At 40.2% G+C, this 23,883-nt stretch overlaps 1 protein-coding gene across 1 annotated transcript in view; it reads left to right on the plus strand.

Moving 5' to 3' along the window:
- The first annotated feature begins 11,389 nt into the window (after positions 1 to 11,389).
- CLIC5 (chloride intracellular channel 5) overlaps positions 11,390 to 23,883 on the plus strand; it is a 51,385-nt gene continuing 38,891 nt past the window's right edge. The window contains exon 1 of the mRNA XM_009095954.4: positions 11,390 to 11,769. Within this exon, the coding sequence (XP_009094202.1) occupies positions 11,707 to 11,769 (63 nt within the window). The 5' untranslated portion in view covers positions 11,390 to 11,706. The remainder of the gene's footprint in view (positions 11,770 to 23,883) is intronic.

A 23,883-nucleotide genomic window follows, 5' to 3' on the forward strand; every position in this document is an offset into this window, starting at 1 on the left:
GAGCCACTGATAGAAGGACTGGGTGTGAAAGGAGGAGATACAGAACAACCAATAAGCTAAGGGCAGAGGAGGAATGTAAAACACAGCTTAACCTATGAGGGTTATACATAGGAGGGGAGAAAGCCCGGAGGCAAATCATATAACAGGCTATGGATGATTGATATAGAAAATTCTCGAAATAAAGGAGGGGTGGCTACAATAACAGGGGGAGTGGGCAGCACCAGAAGGAGGGGAAAAGACTAATAAGAGCAGAAGGGGAGGAGCAGAGGAGCAATCACTCTGAGGGACAGGCCACTGGCGGGAAAGGCAGGGGATAAACAACTCAGGAAGAAACCATTGTGAGGGGAGAACATGGGGGGAACCGAGGACTGAACCATTTCTAAACAGAAAACAATTAACAGAATCAACATTAACAATCTTTTGAGACATGCAACGCCACAGGCCTGGTCACCTGACGTTAAATAAACTGAATATGACCAGTGACAGTTTAAATAAAAATCTTGGATGACTAGATTAGGCTAGAAGTGGATTCTGGTAATGGACATCTGGAAGCAAACTTTGGATTGACTAATTTCTTTTTTCAGGCTATTTAATTTCCCTTTTTGTTTCAGTGTCCCCACTCAGCAACAACTGAAGTGCAATAGAGATGAAACAGTGCAATACTGGACAATTCTGCTGTACACTTACAGTCTAAATTAATCAGATAAAATAATCTAATACATTCACCTTTCCAAGACTGAGATCCAGCACTCTTCCTTTAACTTCAGTCAAATCTTATCCTTTTTTTAACAGCAATCACCATATATGTGTCTTTCAACTGTATTTGTTTTAGAATTACATTTTATTTCAGACACCACAGTTGAAGAGAAAAGCTAACTGAACATACTAAATTTGAATTCTTAGATGCTGCTTCAAACACAGCTTAAGATTTTAATTGGGAAAATAAAAATTCTTTGTTTCTTTGGGTCATAAGACCTTGCATTGAAGGCAAATTTTCCTCTGCTGTGCCACTGTGTATTTACTAGTTCATTTGGAATTACTCAATGTCCTCTCACAACTTTGTTTGTGGCTGAAAAGAGACATATAAATATTTTTATGTATTTGCTGCAATATAAAAAACATTTACCACTTTTTTTGTGGAAAATGTTATGAACCTGTATGAAACTGATTTCTGTGGCAGAAGAAAAGGAGGAAGTGTGTCATTCTAAAGTGAGTCATTTATTTGTCATCTGCAGGTATGATTTTTGTATTTAGATCTCTAGATGATCTTTTTCATATCAATTAATGAAACAATTGTAGGTGAATTTGTACTGTTGGTAGGTCTGTGATAATGCAAGATGTCAGTGACGTTCGTGACATTACAATGACGTGCTCAGGGATAGCTGGGAAGTGAATTTGTCAGTGCACAGGTCTGGTTTCAGTACATCCAGCAGTGTTCAAAACCAGGATTTTGATTTACAAGTTAATTGATTTTCTGTTGCAGGCTCCATGCAGGTGTTAATGAAGTAAAACTCAAGAACACATCTTCTGAGAGAAAAACCATTATCTTGCTACTTACATGTTTATAAAAGATGAGGCACAGAAAGGTCGAAATCTGCACCAAGATGGTTTCTTTGGGGATTCTAGGTAATCTGAAAAAGAAATTCATGGGACTGGATGTTTTCTTTTTGGGACATGAAATCAAGTATTCTGTTATAGACAGCCTCATCATTCGATACTTCGTTCATAAAGTGATCAAAGTCTATTTAGAAACTATTACTATTATTATTAATTTTGGAAATCTGTTTCAGAATGTCACTGCTCTAAAGGTTTGACACTTTAATTTCCAAATTATCTTTATTTATGTGCAGCTAAAACATCCTTGCTCTTGTGCCAGCATGGTCCATTAGTAGTTATTCATGCATTTAGATCTTTTAAAAATCAGTTTAGGCTTAGACAACCTCAGATGTTTTGGGGCTAAACCAGCCAATCCTTTTTGTCTCCATTTCTGCCAGTTGTCAGAGTAATCCCCTTCTACACATATTTTCTTTCCACAAACGTGCCTTTTTTTTTTTTTTTTCACAGCTGCATCTTGTCTCAGGTTCTTTCTGCTTTTATAGCTAAACTACACAAGCAGCAAAAAGATTCTTTAATAACCTCCTGTTTTAAGATACCTATGATTGTTTGAGTAAACAAATTCTATTTGAGGTGAAATGTCTATGTTGCTGTGCTTTGGGAGATCTCAACACTGTCCCTGTAACTTGAAGTCTGGCTGAGAAGCAAATGGAAGGAGTGGAAGCTTTGCATCTGAAAAAATAGGTATTCAATCACTCTTCAGACCTCTGCTCACATGTATTTTTACCATTTTTTTGATTCATTTTAAAACCTATTTGATTAAAAATCTGACCAGCAGAAGTGTTTTATATTTGCCCACATTTATACTTGTTCTATAAATATGTTCATCCTTAGCTGTAACATTGATACTTTGGATGGCCCCTCATTGCAGGAGGGTCTCTATTAGCCAGAAGTGGCCAGTGAGGTGCCCAAATAATACTGGCAAGTCCTCAGTAAACAGAAATATTAGGAGAAATTATTATTATTATTATTATTATTATTATTATTATTATTATTATTATTATTATTATTATTATTATTATTATTATTATTATTTTACATTTTTTCTTAATGTCATCAGAAATTCTTCCTAATTTTAATACACATTTTTCTCAACATTTCAAATTCATTTCTCAAAGCCTAAAGTTACTACAAGGTCATATTTCCATGAAAAGTTATTAAAAGAATATGCTGGACAAAGGTCCACTGTCAAGAGTCTATTATACACCATGTGGCCTGTTTTGAAGAGGCGCCAATCTGTCCTTCCTTTCTTTGGTGAGCACATGGATTTGTAAATAATCACAGTAAGTCGTTTCCAGTTACACAGTACATAGTTACATAGTGACATAAAAATCACCACCTTTGTGAAAACACCAGAGGTTGATTTATATGTCTATCATACTAAATGATTGCATCACTTATTGGGCTTCATGAGGCCCCATAAATTCAGTCATTTTCACCAAATATAGGCAGGATGCTTATCTGTTGAATCAGTAACTTGCTCATGGTCCTAACGCTCGTCCTTGGTGCGCTGGCGCCTTGCAGGAGCCCGAATAAAGAACAGCCCAAGTTCAGAGCAGCAAATTCAGAGTCACTTGGCCCCTCCCTGGGAGATTGCTGCGAGTGAAGTTTGGCCAGGGCAGAGTTTCTGTGCGGCCCCGGGCGCGGATTGGCCCCGCACCCGCGGCTGATAACAGCTAAAAATAGCCCCGCTATAAAATCCCGGCCGGCAGCTCAGCCAGCCTGGCATTCCCTCTTAGACTGCCAGCCAGGGAGGAGACCGTGCTCTCCAAGTCCCTGCAAGGATGTGACCAAAGAACGCTCTGCTGCCTAATTCCACTTAACAATTAACTTGTCAAAACTGGACTGTGTGACTCATGGGGATGGTAACCAAGTATATTTTATGTTAATTAAAAAAAAAAAAAAAAAAGAAACATACTGAAGGCCAGATTTTGCAAGCAGAGCGTGACAGGTGGGCTGGTGGAATGTCTTTGGAAATGTGCCTGTAGAAGAATACTGTGGACAAGAATGTTGTACTTGTGTATATATTCACATAAGCACCTGTATAGAGAATGTACTCCATGACTGTGGAGTTCTGAACACTTAGGAAAACAAATGTATGTTCATTTGACAATAGTTTGACTAAGCTGACATGAGGAGTTCAGGAGTCTATTCTTAGCTTGCTGTTGATTGTGGGGAAATTGGGTCATTTCCTTGCATTTTTGTTCACTTTCAAGCTTTTGTTTTAAGATGTAGCCTGGGGAATCAGTGAGTTCAGTGGCTGAGTGCACTGCAAGATAAATCTTAGGGTGTCTGAAGTCCTTTGGATGAATAAAGAAGACACCAGTGTTGAAAAGCTCCCTTTTAAAAATCTGGCAAAAGTTACTTTGACTTGAAAACAGGGTGTAAATGGGGAAAGAATTAGGAAGCATTAAAAATCAGTGGCACTATCAGCCCTATCAATAGTAAACTATTCCCACATGTATTACTTCCAGTGGCTCTGAGTCCTCCTCTTTGATTTTATGAAGCTTTGCACTATGAAGTTTTTATGTGTGGATTCCACTTCATTTTCATTACAGCTTTTTTTTTTCTGGTTTACAATAATAAAGTGCAATGTTTTTAATATCTTGGGAGAGTGATAGATGACCTGGCTAACTTGCTTTCAGTTTTGATTCTATATACTTAGTTCTCTACAAAGGGCTATGAATTACCTCTTATTTTGTTGTTTAATTGCTAGATCTCTCATGGCATATGAGAGAATTGCAGAGCATGTTGGTTTGATAATTCTGTACCCTAAAGTCATCTTTTTCTGGTCAAGAGACCCAGCATGGTTAGAGATGATATAAATTCCCTCACAGACTCTGTCTAGTCGAGATGCAGAGCTGAGAGGAGTCAAACCTCACAACACACAAAACTTCACCCTCCCGAACTCTACCTTTCCTCTCTGAAGGTCAATTTTCTGCAAGAACCTGAAAGCAAGGCTTAACTGGAGAGTCTCTGTTTGCTGCCACCCTCTGCAGGGGAATTTAGTTTTCTCTCAACATCATGAGATACCTTTATATATATTTATTAATTAGTCTGGTATCAACTCTGACTTGCTGCTTGGCTAGAAATGAGTCAAAGTTGCTAAGAATGAGTAAAGGGGTCCATATCTCATTAGAATTTTTCCAGCTGACGTAGGTCTCACAGGAAAAACTAGACCATTTTCTACAGAATTGCATCGGAGTTGAGTCAGAGCAGTGACACTGCAAAGACACACTGGGCTTTGACATTTTGGTGGTCTGTGAGGTTGCTCCCAGGTATTGCAGCCAGTGGCCAAGGGTCCACGCTTTTCTTATAAAAGTGATACCTGCTACACATTCTGTGAAAATTTGTGATTTTGGCAAAAGATGGAGATTTTTTGGAAAATCTTCCATTTAAGAGGAAAAAAACCCCCTTATGTCTTTCAAGTTAGACTACCCAGTATTCCTAGTTCTGACAGACTTAAACAAGGTACCACTGTTATTTAGACTGTGCTCAGTGCTGAATTTCACTAAAAATGTACTGTTGGTCTTAAGCCAACCACCTTTTCAAGAATTACCACAACCATCTTTCACTTAAGGATGTGGGATACCTTCTTTGAAGTCCTAATGAGCTGGGTTTGCTAGTCACCAGCAAAAATCTGTTAATGTGATGGTTACTAGCAAAAATCTGCTAATGTAAAAGAGTATTTGCAGAAGTTCACATCTGTGCTTAACTCACCACCTTGCTTCAATTCATCCTGGTTATTTGCATTAACTCTGCAGTGAAAAGGGTCCTCAAGCAAAAAAAATCCAACCAAACCTAAAACGGAGTATCACCAAGTCAACTTTAGGTGCTGCAAGATGTTGAACTCTTACTTTGAAGTTCTTAGGAAGGAAAAAAGAACAAAGAACCAGCCGTTCACTTCATAACAGCTTGAGGTGATGCACTAAAGCAAGTGAGCTGGCAAACTTTGTGGAAAGTTTATCACAAAAGTACCAAAAGGTGAAATGAAAAATGAATGAAGGCAATTTATTAAGGAGAATGGAAGAGTTCTTCAGTTCACTGAGAGGCTCAAGGTCAGCCAGCTCCATTAACCCAGGCTAGTAGCACTGCCATTGATCAGAGGCATCACCATTGCAGAGGTTAAACTTTGCTGCCACAGAGGGATGTAAGGATGTTGAGCCCTGCTATTTCACACTGATCCAGTGTGAGTTTATCAGGGAGCAAAAATCCTTTTCTTAAACCAAACAGAACCTACACTGCAGATGATTCTGAAATCCACAGTGCAGATCCATGTACATAACCTCCCCTGCAGGTACTGATGCCAGTGTGTAAACTCAGGGGACTAGCCTGAGTCATGAGTCATTTCAAACTGAGCTGCTGAAGGCTTCAACTTTTAGAAATAATGTGCATCAGAACATAGAAAGTAGTTTCGGCTCTCAGCCAAATTGTTTGCTAAACAACAGTGTGAAACACTAATGTGTCCAATGAAATCAGCAACTGTGCATTCTTTGAGCCTTATTTACTGGGAGGAATTGAAGCCTAGCCTGAGATGTGCATGATTGTACATGACATTTTGAACACTTTTTGTTAATAATAATTCATAAATCAGAATTAAAGTAGTGTGTTGTGTGCTGGTCTTTTGTTTGGGGGGGGATTTAATCCTAGTCTGCATGTTTATACTTCAAATCTTAATTAATTTAGACTTAATTTATGATAAGAAGCATACAAAGAAGTGAACAGAAATAATCTAAAAAGGGCCTTGCATGATGAACTCCTGTAAAGCAAGACAGGAATAGGCAATACTTACTCTGTTGCAGACTTGAAAGTAAAAATATGTAATTTTAGTTCTATGACAGTAGTGAGTCAACAACAATGGGTGCATCACAATTACCTGGTGCTGTTTTTCTTATCCACACTTGATAGCATGGAGGATTCATTTTGAAAAGCAAGGGCTGAGGATTTCTACATTTCTCCTTTTATCAGCTGCATTATCCATAGGGCCTACAGTTTGGGACAATCTGTCACACTCTCCATTGTGTCTCCTACAATACCACTTTCCAGAGCAGTCCTAGTCCTGGTTGGAAGTATCTTTTGTTTTTAATTGAAATGTCAGTTTTGGAATGATAGTGAAATAAACCACTGCCTTCTAGAAGCCTCTGTACTGAATGCAGCATTAGGAGATGATTTTGTACCTTTTCAGAGCCACTTCCTTACAAATGGATACCTGAGACTGTCTCTATTGAGCACTGAGATCATAATCCATAATGCAATGCCTCTTCACACTGAACAGCAGATCAATTTTTCTCTTCAGTTTTTTTTTTTTTTGAAGGTGTTAATGCTTATTAATGTTACAGCAAAGTTTGATGCTGCATCCATGTGAAAACATAATTATGTATAAAAATAGTTCCATGGTTTTGGACTCAAACTTTGCAAAACTCTCATCTGAACTGTTTCCTTCTGATAAACAGAAGAGTTTCAGCAAGATCATTTTAGAGCTAAAATAATGCTTTTTAACAAAAAGATAAAGGAGAGCTGCTGTAGCTCATGGCTGTGATGGATTCATAATATCTGGGGGTGGGTATGGAGGGGGTTACCTCAAACTGGCCAGTTAATGGAGTGCAAAGCTTTCCGGTGTAGGCTTTTCCATCCCATCCCATTTATTGGAACATTCAGGCTGCACAGCTGTTTTTGTATCTCTTGATGTCTTTTCTTCCATTACCTTGAGTGTGGCAAAATTTACAAAAAGGAACAAAATCAAAGTTCTTCCATCAAACCAAGACATTCGGAGGTACTGTACATCTTTAAAGTCAAGGGAAAGTATCTGGTAACTGAGTGCTGGCATGAGGCTGATGAGAAGAGCTTTGTATGTCCTTGCATATCTTGTACATCTGGGAATGGGAACAGACCTGCTGCCTGGCCCTAAATATCTGAGACAAATCTTTTGATTTTTCTGAAATTCAGACAAGAAATCGATAGTGACACATTGGAACTCAAAAGAAAATAAAAATTACTGGATTGATTCCTTGCAGTTGTTAACTTGTTAAGTGTGTGGCATATCAAAACTACAAGCATCCAATAAATGCAGCTGGAAATTGCCAGTAATTCAGAACTGTCTCTGGAAGAGATGTTTCCATAACCCATTCACACCCTGGCTGCTGCTTAGGTGTGGGGTTTTATGACAACTAAGAAGTTAAATAATTCCCTGAGAAAATCATAGTCCTGAATACCATTTACTGCAACTGCACCAAGCTTTTACTTCTTTTCATCCCAACAATGAAAAACATTGCCTGTGTCATATAAAACTTGCAATACCTGCTCTGATGGAAGGAGCTGGATGGAAGCACTGGGGGATGGATGTGCTTTGTGCTTTGATCCTTCTTGGTAACATAGCAGTGTGCTGGAGAACTGATAGAGTTACATTCTGGATGCTTGGCCTCTGCTTCACCCCCTCAGGACAAATCTTTGCTGGAAGTGAAGCTTGGATCAGGCCTGTGAAAGCTGATAGTGCATCAGAGCTCACCTACAATAGAGTCTTACGTAGGGACATGGCTGTTCCTTTTCTGAAGCCATCCTCTTCTTTTATTAATGGGATGATGTGCTCATATTCATTTCCATATCTCATAAACCTCAAACTATAATGACTTGGCTTATGAGAAGTTCATAATTCAGTGTCTAATGTTCTTGTGTGTAACTCAAAAGCCTCTGCTACTTCTGACTTGTGAGAAAATGATAGGCCAAACTAAATGACTCATTCTTTGCAGTAAAATGAGAGTGTACTAATTATTTATCAGTATCTTACCCTTAATTTGGCTGAAGAAAGAGCTGATTTCATAATACACAAAAGAGCTGTGTAGACACTAAAAACCATTATAGACAGAAAGGTTCCACCCAGATGTAAGTGATAAGTCAGTTTTATATGACAGAAAAGCAGTAAATGCATGAATAGATTCCTAAAGCAGTGCGCATATATATGTGTATATATATATATATATATATATATATATATATATGCATCTATATATATTTCCTCCTACTCACTGTCTTCTACAGTGTTTATCCTAAATTCAGCTTCCAGAATTTTTTTAAAAAAAAACAGCATTATATGAACAAGTTATGTTGCCTATTAGGTTTGTTCTTTTCTAGGGATTCCATGGGGGTATTTTTGTAAAGCAGAGGGGATTTTTTTTTTTTTTTTTTTTTTTTTTTTTTTTTTTTTTTTTTGAGGTGGAATAGCTTATTCTTACCATGGATACCTAAAAGCACAGCTGGAACATCAGATGTGTAGTATTTACTCCCCAACTTCTGTAGCCTCTGAGCACCCAATATCGGGTCCTGGGGCAGGGGGTGAGGTGGAAGCAAATGGGGAAGGCACCTCCCAATGGCAGCTCTGCCCAGAACACCCTAAGCCACGTGGGGTCTGGACCGTCCCTGCAGCAATTTATATTTGGATTAGGATGGAAATGGCTGCAGGACACCTTTGCTTCCTTTCTATTGCAAAGTTTCCCTTCTGCTTTGCTGAGCCTCAGCACAATAATCTTCATCTGCAAACTAATTACTAATTATAACACACCACTAAACCCAGACAGTAATTGGGAGGGAAGGATTTGAATGTTTTTAACATGTGGAGGCTCTACTGATATTGCTACATCTAGAGTTTGACTTTCAGAAGCACAAGGCACACACAACTTCTGCAGTGAGGGATGGCACAGGCACAGGAATCAGGCTCTAAAGCCATAGATTTCTTCTACTTAAAAATTATGGCAGGATTTGTCTGACCATTACATGTTTATCTCATTACCCTGGGCTCACTGGAAAAAATTAGACACTTCTAGGGCATATTTTTTCATTCTAAAATAGACATCTAAATAGGTCACATGCATCACAACTTGTAAGTGCTGAAATTTTGAAAGCTGATTTTATTTCTACCCTTTGGTTTAGCATTAGCAGCATTACCTCATTGCTGTGCTTGTAACTGGCAGTATCTTCCCTTCCAGAGCCAATGGTCCGAGGATATAACTTGTTCTAACTGCTTGCCTATATGAAAGTAATGTTTTCAATGAGGCTGAAAAGCAATGTTTTCAGTGAGCTACAGGTAACCTCAGTCAAGATGATCCATTTCCTATTGTTCCCAAGAACCCTTATAAAGGGAAATTATGTTGCCACAAGGTGCTAGAGCAAAACAATTTTTCTGCAAATCTCAAAAGCTTATAATTGCATAGTTAATAATGCATTATTTAGGGACGCATTTTAGAGATATAGTGATTATTCTCAAGTTTTTGGCAGACTTTTATAACTGTAATGCATAATTACAATGCAATGATTCTTTCTGCCACATGTAAGTACACTTAGCCCATGTCCTTGGAAACTTGCCGGTACGCTTAAGAATAATTGTACTCTAAATGTTTGGTAATTAATGTGCCTAGTCCAAAAATTACATGTAAAAATTTGAAATCAAAGGACTAATAACACTTAATTCTCTTATAGTTAACCTTCCAGTTAGTTGAATGAGTGCTAATTAGATCTAAAAACCATAAGCATACTTTTACAGTAATTATAATGATGATTATGTTGTAATTACAGTTGCAACAGCATAATGAGATTTACTTGTTAACCATTTCAGTCCTTCATGTAGTGCATATGAAGCAGCTGTTGTGGGACAATTCCCATAGAACTTACCCAAAGGGCCATGGAGGTGTTGGCTGTGACTGCTCTGGAGCTCTGTCAAATGCCTACAGAGAGAACTGGAGGTCATCACAGAGGCACAGCTAAGAGCACGTTCAGGGAAGGCGAATGTTTGATCATGTCAAAACCAAAAGGCATCTCTGTGTCAGAAGGGGAAGATAGAACTGCTCCTGTCTGGCAGCTGAAGGTGCCAACAACCTGTGAGCCAGAGCTTTGGCAGTCCTAAAACAGGATCAGGGGCAGAAGTGTAGGAAGAGACTTCCCCAGGGCAGGAGGACACAAAGTCCCTCCAGGCAGGGATGGGAATGAGGAGGAGGTGCCATTGACCCCTTCACCTCTGCCTGCTGTCCCCTCCTGTGCCAGCACTCCCTCCCTTCGTGCCTTCTGGCTGTGTCAGGACTTTCTATAGGTGCCACCTCATGCTCAGGGCTGCTGTGTGGTGCCCTCTGAGTCACTCCAGGAATGCAGAGCGACGGAAAGGGAGTAGGGATGACAGCAGCATGTCAGCAGCAGGCTGAGGCCCTTGGAACTGTCCTCTCATGCTCCCCCCAGCAAATCATTGCCCTCCTGTCCCCCCTCTACAACCAGCACCCCGAAGGACATGCTGAGAAATAGTTATGGGACCCAAACATTGCCATTCCTCTGCTCCTGAGCTCCATCAGCAGTACTCACATCACAGGTGCTTCTCTCACCAGAGTACTCTTTTTTGCCTTCTTTGTACCCCACACATGGCGGGGACTGCTAAGGCAAAGCTCTGCTTTTCTTCCCGTTCCTTGATTGATCCAGCAGCCAGTGCACAGGCTCTTCTTCTTTTACCTTTCTTAGCAATAACAATGTTAGGACTTTGAACAGCTAGAAGCAGGACAAACACCCTTCAGAAAAGCAGAAAAAAACATCACTGTTGCTTAAAGCAACGAAACTAGCCCGGCTGTAGGACTTCCTTCTTCCCTGTCCCTGGTGCTCCCCTCTGTAGAATGAGGGAGGGAACAACAGAAACGCTGAAAACAGGGAAGAGCAGAATTATTTGTTCAGAGACCGATCCTGCCGTAGGTACCAGGAGCTTGTCTCCTCCCCTATGAGTTTAACCCCACCCTCTGTTTTTTTATGCTCGGGGCTATTTTGGGCAGGCAGCGAGGGCTGCAGCTCTGACAGATGAGGATACTGTACCAGAGTACAGCAGCACTTGTTGCTCTGAAGAACTACCGTAACAGGGACTGCTCCTCTGCTGCCTGCCTTTTCTTAATTATTATTAATTTAATTGCCTGCAAACTTGTTTACTCCAGTGCTTTTGAGCTTTATCATTACAAGTGATGTTTTAACAGCTTTGTGGGAGAGGTTCAGAAGGGAAACTCACACGCCGTGCAGTTGAAACCTCCTTTTGCCACTTAATATCAAGAGATCAGCTGGCAGCTTTGGGGGTGAAAAATGACAGACTGTGTTGCTGCTAATGGGGAAGGAAAGGACCCTGAAATTGAGCTCTTTGTGAAGGTAAGTTGCGCTGTGAACTGGACACTGGTGTGACTCAGATCGGCTCAGCTTCTACTGAATAATCAAACTTTAATTTTCTGGCGCTGAGCGGAAGCGGTGCAGTGGCAGACTGTTATCTCCTGCACACACACTCACTCTGCTTTCTTCTTCGTGACATTAGAATTAGGTAATGTTGTGGAGGGAGAGTCAGAGTTCCTGTGTTTTATTGTTAATTCTCTCCTCGTGAGTTTGTTCTGTTATTCTTAGCCTGCTGCCTGCAATGCACTGTGTCCTAACTTTAGACTTGAGGCTGTAGGCTTCAGGTTTTGCTCTATGAATCCTGACTTTCTTTTCCATTTTTGGGAAGAGCTGGGGGGCACCAGGATTTGGTACCTCAGCAGAGGCTGTTGGTTCTGAAATGCTGATGGACCATAAAACAATAAGGACTGAGATAAGCTGTCAGTCTTCTGTTTATTTACTGCAATGCTTCCTTTTTTTTTTTCCTAAACCAATAAAATTTAATCAGTTTTTACTGTTGGTTTCCTCAGACTGAAGCTCATTCTGATTTTATAGAAAAGTAACTGAGAACAGAAAGCAATTTAATGAAGATATAGAAAAAATACCACACCTTTTATGTGATAGGGTTTCAGAATGTTTCAAATTGTGTATGACTGTTGGTCTTGGGCTGTGAAAAACTTACCATTAAAATCAGTGGCACGGTTGAAACCCATGAGACATACAACTTTATTAATAGCAAACTTGATGCAAACTGTCTCAGTGAAGAGCTCAGATTTTTTGATGTTCAGAGTGTTTTAAAGGCCTCTACACACATTGAGGCTGAGATCCCCTATACCCGTGCAAAATCATGGAATGGCTTTGTTTGGAAGGGACCTCAAAGATCATCCTGTTCCAATCCCTCTGTCATAGGCAGGGGCATCTTCCACTAGACCAGGCTGCTTAAAATCTTGTCCAGTCTGGCCTGGAACACTTGCAGGTGTTTGGTCTCTCTGAGCCTAATCCATTCCTGTAAATCCATTGGATTATTATTAATATGTGGGAGTTACCTCAGACCCTTAGCAAACAGAGCCCTGAATGATTAGGAAAGCAAATTCCAACCCCTCCCTTCTGTCAAGATGAGAGTATGTAATTGCTTTGTACTCCCTGATGGATATTTTGGGCTGTAAGTTGAAATGTCAGCCACATCCATGATGTGTATACACAACCTCTTCACACATCTTCCAAAACCAGTCAGTTCAGGTGCAGGTGCTGTGACTGAGACAGCAGTGAGGTCTTTGTCCGTAGCAAACAGATTTTACAAGAATTTCAGGTTCATAAAACCCCCTAGATACTTTTTACAGAGAGCTTAATGTAATAAAATGGACCAGCATGACTCCATACAACCAGACACCTCACCTCTTACAAGTTGTTTTTTACCAAATTGTGTTTAATGGAGATGTTTATGGGCTAAAAAATAGGTTTGTGATGTTGTTTGGTACTCTGTCATCAGTCAAATGTGTGCTGGAATGGAAATGTGTAGCTACTGATTTGTTTTAGCGCTCACACTATTTCACTGAGGCTGACACAGATGTTTGTGATATGTGGTTCTTTGACTGCATCAGCTGTTAAAGTGAAGGTCATTGCCCAGATTCATTGTGTGAAGCTCTGGATCCATAAGATACTAGAGAAAATGAGCACTGTATTAAACTAAGCCATGCCACCACCTGAAGATTTATAACTCCAGAAAGAACATTTTTAGTAATGTGACTTCCTGCATAATGCATATTACAGAATTGCATAGAGACTCACATAAAACTCAGAGCTGGAACAGAAGAATTAATTGGTATCTTCCTGGAGACTTTCCATTTAGGTTGAAAAATTGCAATTCTTGATGTTTTGGAAAGGTGCCATTAATTTAATTAGAAGTTTAAAAAGTTCTATAGTAAAGCATGTGACCAGAGTATTAAATTATACACCTCAGAAGTTCAAAAATAAAAAGAGAACATCCAAAGGAGAGACAAGCTGAAAAATAGGAGAATATAAGAGAATCATGAACAGGTGAAAACTTTTCTGGAGGGTGACTGCAAAGATTAGAGTATTAGTAAGGGGAGGTAAACAGGAAGGGTGATCCAGGAGACAACTCTGCAAAGGAGAAGATGCTTATTGAGCCAGTTTTAAGGCAGGAAAGAACAGAAAAGTGGTAACTTCTGGAGAACTATGAGATACTGGAACAAGTGGCAAATGTAAATATACTGGACCACACTTGATGCAAGTTCTAACAGCAGAGGATGTTTAGATCAATGAGAAGTTCCTCATTTGAGTTTTATAGAGGTGATACAACACCTAAGGAAAAGAGTTCTGTCCTGGATCCCTGAAGGAGCACACAGAAAAGGCAGCAAGTGAGAAAATGTAGGGCAGTAGATGTGGCCTCCTGGAAACTGTATCTTCCACAAGCCTAAAAAAACCAGAAAGGGCTGTTTTTCACCAGCCACAGTGTCCCCAATAAAAGCATTTTCAGTCTCAGGTTAAAAAAAGAAAGGTGTTACACAATTGTTCTATTTCCCTTTGCTGTTTGTCAAGCAGGAGTGCAGGAGCCTCAGACAGACAAGCAGGGAGCAGGGTTGTAACCAAAAGAGCTGCTCTGTAACCTAATGCAGGCTGGCTCAGCAGCTCCAGAGCTGCACAGACAGGCTGGGCACCACCAGGACACAGCTGAGCTGCTGTGGCAGGGACAGGTTAAGTGGTTATCACACTTATTTGTTATCATCCCCATTGATTTCACTTGGTTTCTAACGGTGCCCTAACCTGGATCTGTGAGGTATTTTTTTATGAAGAAGTGTTTGAGAGCAAACCCCCCCAAAATCTGGGGCAGGGCACAAGAATGATGGGAGTGGTGAGGTCTGCCAGGGAGGTGGTGCTGCCTTGATCAGATGTGCAGCTTGTGTGAGCAGGCCTTTGCTGAACACTGAAACTCTCCAGCAGCAATTCCCTCTCTAAACTTGTTTGACAGGGAATTGGAGGAGGCTGCCACAGAGAAAGGTTTGATGCGTGGTGCCGTGAAAGGCTGGCGGCAGCAGCGTGGGGAAGGGAACGTAGGGAGGTAGTGCTGCTCTGTGCTTAACCCAGCTTGTTGTAGCTCAGGCTGATTTCAATCCTCTGTGTGCTGGAGAAGCAAAGTGCTTCTGTATAAATGACAATGACACCCTGCTGGAAGATATATTTAGCTTTTCCCGGCAATCTTGCACCTGTATGCATGAACATAATGACAAAATTGAAGTAGTGCTCCTATTACGTGAAGTAACCCATAAGGGAGGACCACAGGACTTTGTGGCTTCTTTCTGTCTGAAATGGAAACAGGTGTTTGAATGTACATTCCTTGCTTTTCAGGATTAGAGTAGTACCTAATGTGAAAAGTTAATTTGAAGGGAGATGCATTGTGCCCATGGAAAACAAAACACGATGCAGTCTAAAAAAGCAAAAAACCCACAAGTGGACCAAAGTACATTTTATTTTAAAAATCTTCTTGCTTTAGAAACACTTTATAACAAGATAAATCTTAACCCATATTTCTGACAGAGAAAAGATGGTGATACCATGGTGGTAGGAGAATGTGTGGTAAGCTAGCAGGCAGCTCCTTCTAGAAGGAGTCATTTTGTGGCACTGATGGATTAATATTACAGGTATGTTCATGAGTGTCCTGGGCTGAACCCAAATCAGAGGGTCCTTGGTTGAGGGAGGTGATTCTGCCCCTCTTACTCTACTCTCTTGAGACCCCACCTGCACTGCTGCATCCAGCTCTGGGCTCCGCAGCAGAAGGAGGTGTGAACCCACAGGAATGAGTCCAGAAGAGGGCACCAATTGGATCAGAGGGGAAATAAAATAAAGGGCGATGGCTTTAAGCTAAAGGAGGATAGGTTTATGTTAGATGTTAGGAAGAAATTCTTTATTTAGGGGTGGTGAGGTCCTGGGACAGGTTGCCCGATGTTATGAATCCCTGACAGTGTTCAAGACCAGGCTGGCTGGAGCTCTGAGCAGCCTGGTATTGTAGAAGGTGTCCCTGCCCTTGGCAGGAGAGTTGGAATGACGTGACCTTTAAGGTCTCTTGCAACCCAAACCATTTTAAGATTAGGTGAGTAAGAGCTTTTGCTTAAAATGTGTAAGGCTTTGTTTCTCAGTATTCACCCACCATCACACTGAAAACCTTTCTAGGGAAAATGTGAAGCTGCTGCAAGTGTAGAAATCAAAAGAGACCTCAGAGGCCTTGAACTTTCACAGTCTCTACTTCAGACATTTGACATGTCTCCATCTTCCAGCTGACTGGGCCCATTAGGATTATGTCTAAAAGTGATGGCAAGATTTTGTACCAAGCTTACTGTTCTGAGTGAATGGGTCAGTCAGAGAGCCTGGCTGCCAGGACAGAGCAGTCATCAACAGCAGTGTGCTCCATCAAAGCCCCAGGAGCTGCTGCTCTCAGGAAGGTGTTGCTGCCCTTCTTGTGAATGCTGTTATCCCAGAAAATATCTCAAGGAGGACCAGATTGGGTGGGGTTTTGTTTTGGTTTTGCTTTTTTTTTTTTTTTTTTTTTCTGGCTTTTTTGGGGTGCATTTTCTGGGTTTTTTAAGTTATTTTTGCTTGAAAGGTGATTTCAAACAAACCTTTGTATTTTGGTGAAGTGTTGTCACATAGCCTTAAAGGAAGCTATTAATAAAAGTGTTACATCTGTTACAAGCATTCATTCCCCACTATTACAGCTTTCGTGGTTTTAATATGAGAGAATCACTCTGATAAGAAAACTGATTTTAGTTTCAGAATTTCAGGGTTATCACAACCAGTACTAGCTTTTCAAACAGGGAAAGATAACTTGGTAGGAGCCTTTTAACCCTTTTTAACAAGACAGGCTCTGCAATGCATTTGATTCATAGACTACCCTCAAAAAGTTGTTTTTGCTCATGATTAGAAATCAGAATCAGATCTGGAGGGCTCTAAGTTCATTTCTGTTTCTTGAGAAGTGTGGGTATTTCCTTGGTATTATGAACTCAGCTTGGCTTTCATACAAAATCATTCCTATGTTTAGCTAAACTTTCTAGATAAAAAGGAAATAACAAAGATAAAAAAAGCACAAGGAAGAATAATTACACTGAAACATCTGGTCGGACCTGTCTGGTGCTCCAAGACTGACCATAACGTTTTTTTGTTGCCAATCCTTTCACATTTTGAAAGAGCCACAGCCACCCAACAAAGCATATGTGTACACTGTGTGTAGTCTATGACACTTTTCAGCTGTCACCCTGGAAGTGGTGGGAGCACAGGGTTTACTGTGTATCCTGAATTTTTACCTTTTGGAGCTGCCAAGCAGGTGATGGGCACCATGGTTTATGTCTCTTCAAACTGCTTTTGGTGAGGCAGTGCACCATCAGCAGCCTGAGTCTCCTCCTCCAATATCCTGGCCTTATGCTTTGGTATTAAGGTTACAAAATTTACAAGGTCTACCAGTAGTCTGGATGCCAGGGAGGAAAATAATTTTACTAGGCTTGTTTAAACATCTGTAAATGAGTTTTGAAAGTTCCATGCAGGGGAACTCGAGTGTTTCAGTGTAGTGGTTCTGCTGAGATCTTGTCAAATCAGAAGTGACCAGAGTGACAAATCAGTAAGAACTCCACTTCTGACCTTCATAAATCAGGGAAATGCTATCTGGACTGCTCTGATTTTTGCTTCTCTGATTTTTTTTTTTTTAATTAAGCATTTTCAGTAAAATAATTTAAAAACAGTCAGAGGAAAAACATCCATCTTGGCAAGAATTATCTTTGCTTTAAAATTACATATTTAAAAAATAATTCAATAGATTGCCATTTAGCCACCAAGCAAATGTTTTAAAATTACAAGTTGCTTGTTTTTCCTTGTGATGAAGAAAAACAATACTTTAAAGAAGCTTTCTCCTGAGTTACACAGCCCAGTGTCTGTGTGTCTGTTTTGTCTCTGAGCTTTTGGAGGTTTTGTTTTGCGTCAAGACAAGGGCCTGGTTGGTGGGAATATTAGAGACAGGCAGTAAATTGTTTAAGCAGGCCAAGTTTATAAAGTGACTTGGCAGGGATATTTTCACTATCCTAGCCACCTTGAACCGAGTCTGGAATGTTGTTAGGATTGCCTGGGAAACTGGTTCTCAAGTTAAGAAGGGATTTCCAGCTGTGTCTCCTGCCTAAGTTCATGATCTCATCCTTAGTTTGTGGTTAAAGGTGAATGATACCCTCATCTGCCATGGTTTGGGGGTTTTTGTCTATAAACAGCTGTGACTACTTGCTTTTTATTAAACTTGATGGTATTGATATACATGTTAATTGTGATCAAAACATCTGATTAAAATGAAACATATTTCCATGCTTTGTTGAATAGGCATACTTTCTATAAATGGGATCCACTTGAATAAATAAGAATTCAGAAACATTCAGCTTGTGTCATGGCCACAAAAGCAAGTCAGTTTTGTACTGCTGAGTTCAGTGGCAGCAGAATTAGGCCTGCCTAGATGTATTTGAGATCTTGTTTAAACTCTACTTGCTACCTTCTTCCTTTTTTCTGGCTCTTCTGAGTCACACAGTCAAATTGGGTAAATCCTGTGTTTTAATTTAACCATTAAGAACTGGTGATACTTGTAATTATTTTTGCTGGTACTTAGAATTAGCCCCCAGTGTGCCTGGGTGCTCTATGTTTAGCTGCAGGTTGCTCTTTTTCCATCTCTGGCAGCTTCCATCCAGTCAGGCTCACAGCTTGCTGTGTCGGGGTTCAGCAATGACAGTGAAGCTCCAGTATCCTCAGGAAACTTTTATTGGCAATACATGGCTCTGCTGAGGCTAATCCAGAACAGCAAATGTCACTGGGATCGTTTGACATAACATCCCAAAAATACACAGGGACCCTTTCCAGGAGAGGCATCAGGAAGTACGTCTGCCTGTGCTCCAGGATTTCATGTTGGTGTCAAATCCACCTTCCTGTTAAATAGAGTTTAATGGAAAGCTGTGTAAGAATTGTGTAGGAGAGAGAGCACATTGATCATCACAGCAACAATATCATGTAGTTCTTGTGTGGCACATAATTCTTCAAAATGTGGCAGATATGAGCAAAATAATCCCAGCAGTGCTGCAGGGGTAACAGAAATATTATTTTGTTAGCAGTATTTCCATTGTTCAGCTAGGAGTTCTGGTAGATATTTCAAATGACTCCTTTTTAACAGAGTTAGGCAGATGTTAAAGGGCTGTGACTTAATGTGTTAGTTTTTTACAATAATAATAGAAGGTTTCAGTGATAAACTTTTTTTTAGCTAAGGTTGACTCAAAGTCAGGGAGAATCAGTTGGGATAAGGAGGGGTTTGGTTTTGTGCTGGATTCAGTCTATAAATCTTACATGATGTAGGAAATGAGAGCCAGTACCTGAAGTGCTGTAGTAGGTACTTCATAAATAGCTTGAAGTGATTTGTTTGGCACAGTAAAATTTCATGTGGTAATTTCTTTATTCCCCTTCCTTCCTTGTCTCTTGTTCTCCCCATTCTTTTGCTCATCTGTGTTGCTGACATGCAGTAAAACTCATCTAGGCGGGGTAGCAGGGATATATATGTACATCTGGAGCTATGAGTTAAAAAAATATGGTTTTTGTGTATCTGAGGAATTTAATCAGCATCATGTATTCCTGGCGTGATTTTTATATTAAACTTAAGACTGGAAATTATTACACTGGAACAGAAATAATTCAAAGTGTATCCAGCTGTGTTTTGCAGTTCCAAAGCCAGCAATTTTATCTAATAATACCTAAGGGTAGAACTTAATCTAACTGATTGCATTTACAACATGTCATTGCTGTTTGTTACATAACTTGATTGCCACTACACACATAAATGTAGAATGATGAGTTGATAGGATTCTTTTCTCTGACTCTCTTAAATTTAAAGATTCTTTTTAGATTGGTATTATTGAGAGTCCCTCTCAAGAATAATTTCATGACTTATTTTTTGAAGTGTTTATGATTTTACTCTTCTGTATGCATCTATATTTTATTAATGGTGGTGTTCACTGACTGAAGTCATCTTCCATGATTTAACACCTGTTCTTCTTTGATTCAGTGACTCTGATGCACCACAGAAATGTCATGGGTACAGTGTCATAAGAGGGGGTGTGCTCAGAAAAGAGATTCAAACACAAAGCCCCTGAGATGCCGTTCTCTAACACACCATAGCAAAGCTTTGCCATCTTAAGATGGCCCCAGTGTTGTGAAAATCCAAATCAACTTTTTGTTTTAACTTTCCAGTCTATGAACAAATGAGCACTTCAGCATTTTATCTTAGTAGAAAGCCACAGCACAGCCCAAATAATTCAAACCCTCTGATTTTTATTATTTTTTCTAATCAAACTGTGAAAAGGTCCTGCAATGTGAATTTTACATGTTAAGCTCAGTAATATTTCCAGGTTTTGACCCAAATTCTTCTCAGGATTTCTATACTTTCGTGCTTTTCAGCTTCCTTCAGTGACCCAAAGCATGTTTTTTAGGCTCTCCTCACCTTGATAAAATGCTGTCAGTCCTTCTCTGGTGCCAAGTTTGTGCACTTGTGTTGCATCTTCTCTGCTTTTCCTGCTTGTTCTCACACACAAACAGACTCATAAATTTATACCAGTCTTGTAATCCCCATGAATTCTGTGTTGGTCCCCAAAGCATCCTGGTTACTTCTTAAGAGGTGTTGTGTATCTGGAGCTCAAGGGCTTCTCCAATTTTTCCCCTGTGCACCTGATTTCCAAAAGACAATAAAATAACTCCTTTTTATGTATTTCTGGCAACCCTTCATAAAACTGAAATAAAGGACTAATTGAAATGCATTTCAGGAGGGCTGTGTTGTATTAATGCATCGATAGGACAGTAGGAGTTGAAACTGCCCCTGCTATAGCTCCTCTGGTGTAAAGGACATTCTATTAAGGAGGATAAAAGTGCTCAGATAGTGACAATTTTCTCTTCTAAATCTCTTCTAAGCATCTATCAAGATGAGGACAATTTCCTCATCTTGATAGATGCTATTTTTGTGTGCAATGCAGATGACAGAAGCCCATGGCATTCACCTGTATGTGCTTGCTGCAAAAGCTAATTAAAATGCTCAAGGCCTAATATTCAAGGCTGAAACTGATTTTCATTTACTTTAAATTCTATAAAACTTGAAAGGATATTATATGGGAGTAGTAACCCCCCCCCCCTTTGTTATGTAAATCTTGCTGTAAATAAGCCGTTTTTTAACTATTTCTGTTTCTTCTCTTGCATTTCATAGAATCATAGAATGGTTTGAGTTGGAAGGGACCTTAAAGATCATGTAATTCCCACTCCCCTGACATGGGCAAGTACAGCTTCTACAATACCAGGTTGCTCAGAGTGTCATCCAGTCTAACCTTTAATACTTTCAGAAATGAAGCATCCACAACTTCTCTGGCCAATGTTTTTTTTTCTTCTGGTCTAAGAAAAACATCTGACTCAGGTCACGGTTCACCAATATCTCAGGTGTTAAAACCTGTTCATGATTCTTGGAATGGGGTTTATGCACAGAGGAAATTTGCTTGATTTAGGTGTGGCTTCATTTTCTGTTTCTCTTAACCAAGAAGATGCCAAAGGAGACATAATATTTTTTATAACTTCTGCTGCTGGTAAAGCCATAAGTGTGATGCTCTACTTCCTGGAGAAGGGCTCATCACCTCCAAAGAGATTGTGCTGCTTCAGGCTCACAGTGATTTCAAAGTATGAGGAGCTAATCCTTGTGTGGTCCACCTCAGAAATTTGACAGCTGAGTTCAACAACTGTCTGTATTCAGAAAAGACTGTTTGGGCTCAGTTTTAAAGGCTCAGTTTTAAAGTTCAGAAGATGGATCTTTTTTGTGAGTGTTGGGTTTTCTTTAATTCTTGGTAGTAAGACACAGGGTGATCTAGAAATTCTCCACACTTCCTAGGTGCTGATAGCAATGTAGTATCCTTAGATCCCAGTTCTGCAAAGGAGGCTGTGCAGGCTGCTCTGTGCTTTGGCAGCCATCTCTGAACATGACTCTCTTTGCAAAACCCATTCCCTGAGGTAAAAAATAAATACAGATGCCTTTTTATAGCATTTCCAAAGCATTGTACGGTCCTGGTCAGTACTTTACAGGTGCAGAAGGTGAGAAGCCATCACCTTGTGCAAAGAGGGCCAGAAAGAACTTCACCTTGGTCCCTCTGTCCTTTAGTCAACAGCTCTTGTGTCTTTGGGTTTTGTACAGCACTTAGCATGACTGATTCAATGTTCCTGTGCCACTCAGGCTCAGTAATTCACAGTAAACAGCCCAATAACAAACACACAAATCATGCTAATCACAGCTATGCATTTTTACTTTCTCTTTTTGCCACTGCTGTTGGTAGTGAGGGGTCAAGGTTTAGGTTATCTTTTGGCTGTCTATTTTAAACACCACACAGAGCTTATGTGTGTTAGGACATTGGAAAAGAAGTAGAGAAGAATAATTTTAAGGCTTAAAAATTGCTTAAGATTGCCATCCTGAAGGCAGCCTTTGTCCTTTAATTAAAAGAGCAAACATCACTTGACTGCAATATTAAATGTATCTGCGGGGTCTGTTTAGTACAGTGGTAAGAGGTATAATAAGACAGAGAATCACATAATGGTTTGAGTTGGAATGGACTTACAGACTGTCTGTTTCTAATCCCTGCCATGGACAGGGACACCTTCCACTAGACCAGGTTACTCCAAGCCCCATCCAACCTGGCCTTGACCCCTTCCAGGGATGGGGAATTCACAACTTCTCTGTGCAACACATTAATAGTTAAGGGTAAATGTAGTCAGAGTAGGAGTAGGCTTAATAGTAATTTTAAAGGTGATTACCTGTTGGAATGAACCACCAAGGAAGTCATGCCCTGACTGCCTCTGCTTCAGATCAAGACTAGATATGCTGCAATGAAGCACACATAGCAAGGGACAAGAACTGAATAAGCACGCCTGAAAATCTGCAAACCAGCAAGGCATTGCTATGGAGGAGGTCTTGACAAAACAGAACAGGGCTTGGTTGAAGCAGAGAAGGAATGTTTGCTTTCTATGTCTCTGAATGGCAGCACAAATTTGGTCTGGCTAATCTGACAGAAATGATGCTGAGAGGCTGCTTGTATGTCCTAGGTGTGATAATGGAATGTGATTAATTCAGGTTCTGGTTAAATAAGGGATTGCTTATCTTATGTGTTTATCGAACCTGGTTATGCCAGGGCCAGACTTTGGAAGGGCCTCCAAAGGCTGATGATTGCTGTGCCAGTACAGGTCAGACCTTGAAGATGAGTTGAGGAAGAGCTAAACTGGGAGATACAAGAGTGGAATTCCCTTTCTGTCTGTCATTGCCTAAGTCATGCCACAAAACCCTGTGCCTTAGCTTCATTCCCTTTGAAACATTTGCCCCAGCATCCATTTTCATATCTGTGTAGTCCAGTAGCACGTCCAGGTAGAATTTCCCCTCTTTTCCCTTTACACAGATGAGTGACTGTAAAGGCTACCCAATCATTGTGGATTAACTCCTGACAAATACTGAATTAATTTTCAGGTTGGGCTGGTGCTTCTCTGTATGGCTTGCCAAGCTTATCCTCTTCATGACATTTTAACACCTAAATAAACACCCTGAACCTTGACATCCAGGGCACGTAGCTGTTGTTGTTCTGTGTGTCGGTGCATGTCTATACCTGTGTATTGTCCCAAACAAGTGGAAATCAGAGAAACCAGCCCTGATGGATCATTGCTATTGTTGCTGGTGTTTTTCTGGATTGTGACTCAGTTTGTGTGGGTCAACAGGCACGTTGTGTTACTGCTTTCCTTTTGCTTTTAGCTGCTGAATGGGCAACTTCAAACAGAGGCAAATGCATATCATAGGGGGAAATTATTTTCTTTCACTGCCCTGTGTTTTGTGATGAGCCATTGCTGCTGATTCAGTGTGCAACTGGAGACCTGTTTTGCTTGTTTATTTTATTTATAGTACTTTTTTAAAAAGCTCTTCCTGAATGAAGAGGTATTGAATCATGGAATATTCTTGCAGGTTCTAGGTTCTCTCAGAATGGCAGTTTTAGTTGTTTTTCTGTGCTTAGTTCTTTTAAATGCCCAGGACAT

Source organism: Serinus canaria, chromosome 3 (assembly GCF_022539315.1).
Source record: "Serinus canaria isolate serCan28SL12 chromosome 3, serCan2020, whole genome shotgun sequence".
NCBI classification, from domain to species: Eukaryota; Metazoa; Chordata; class Aves; order Passeriformes; family Fringillidae; genus Serinus; species Serinus canaria.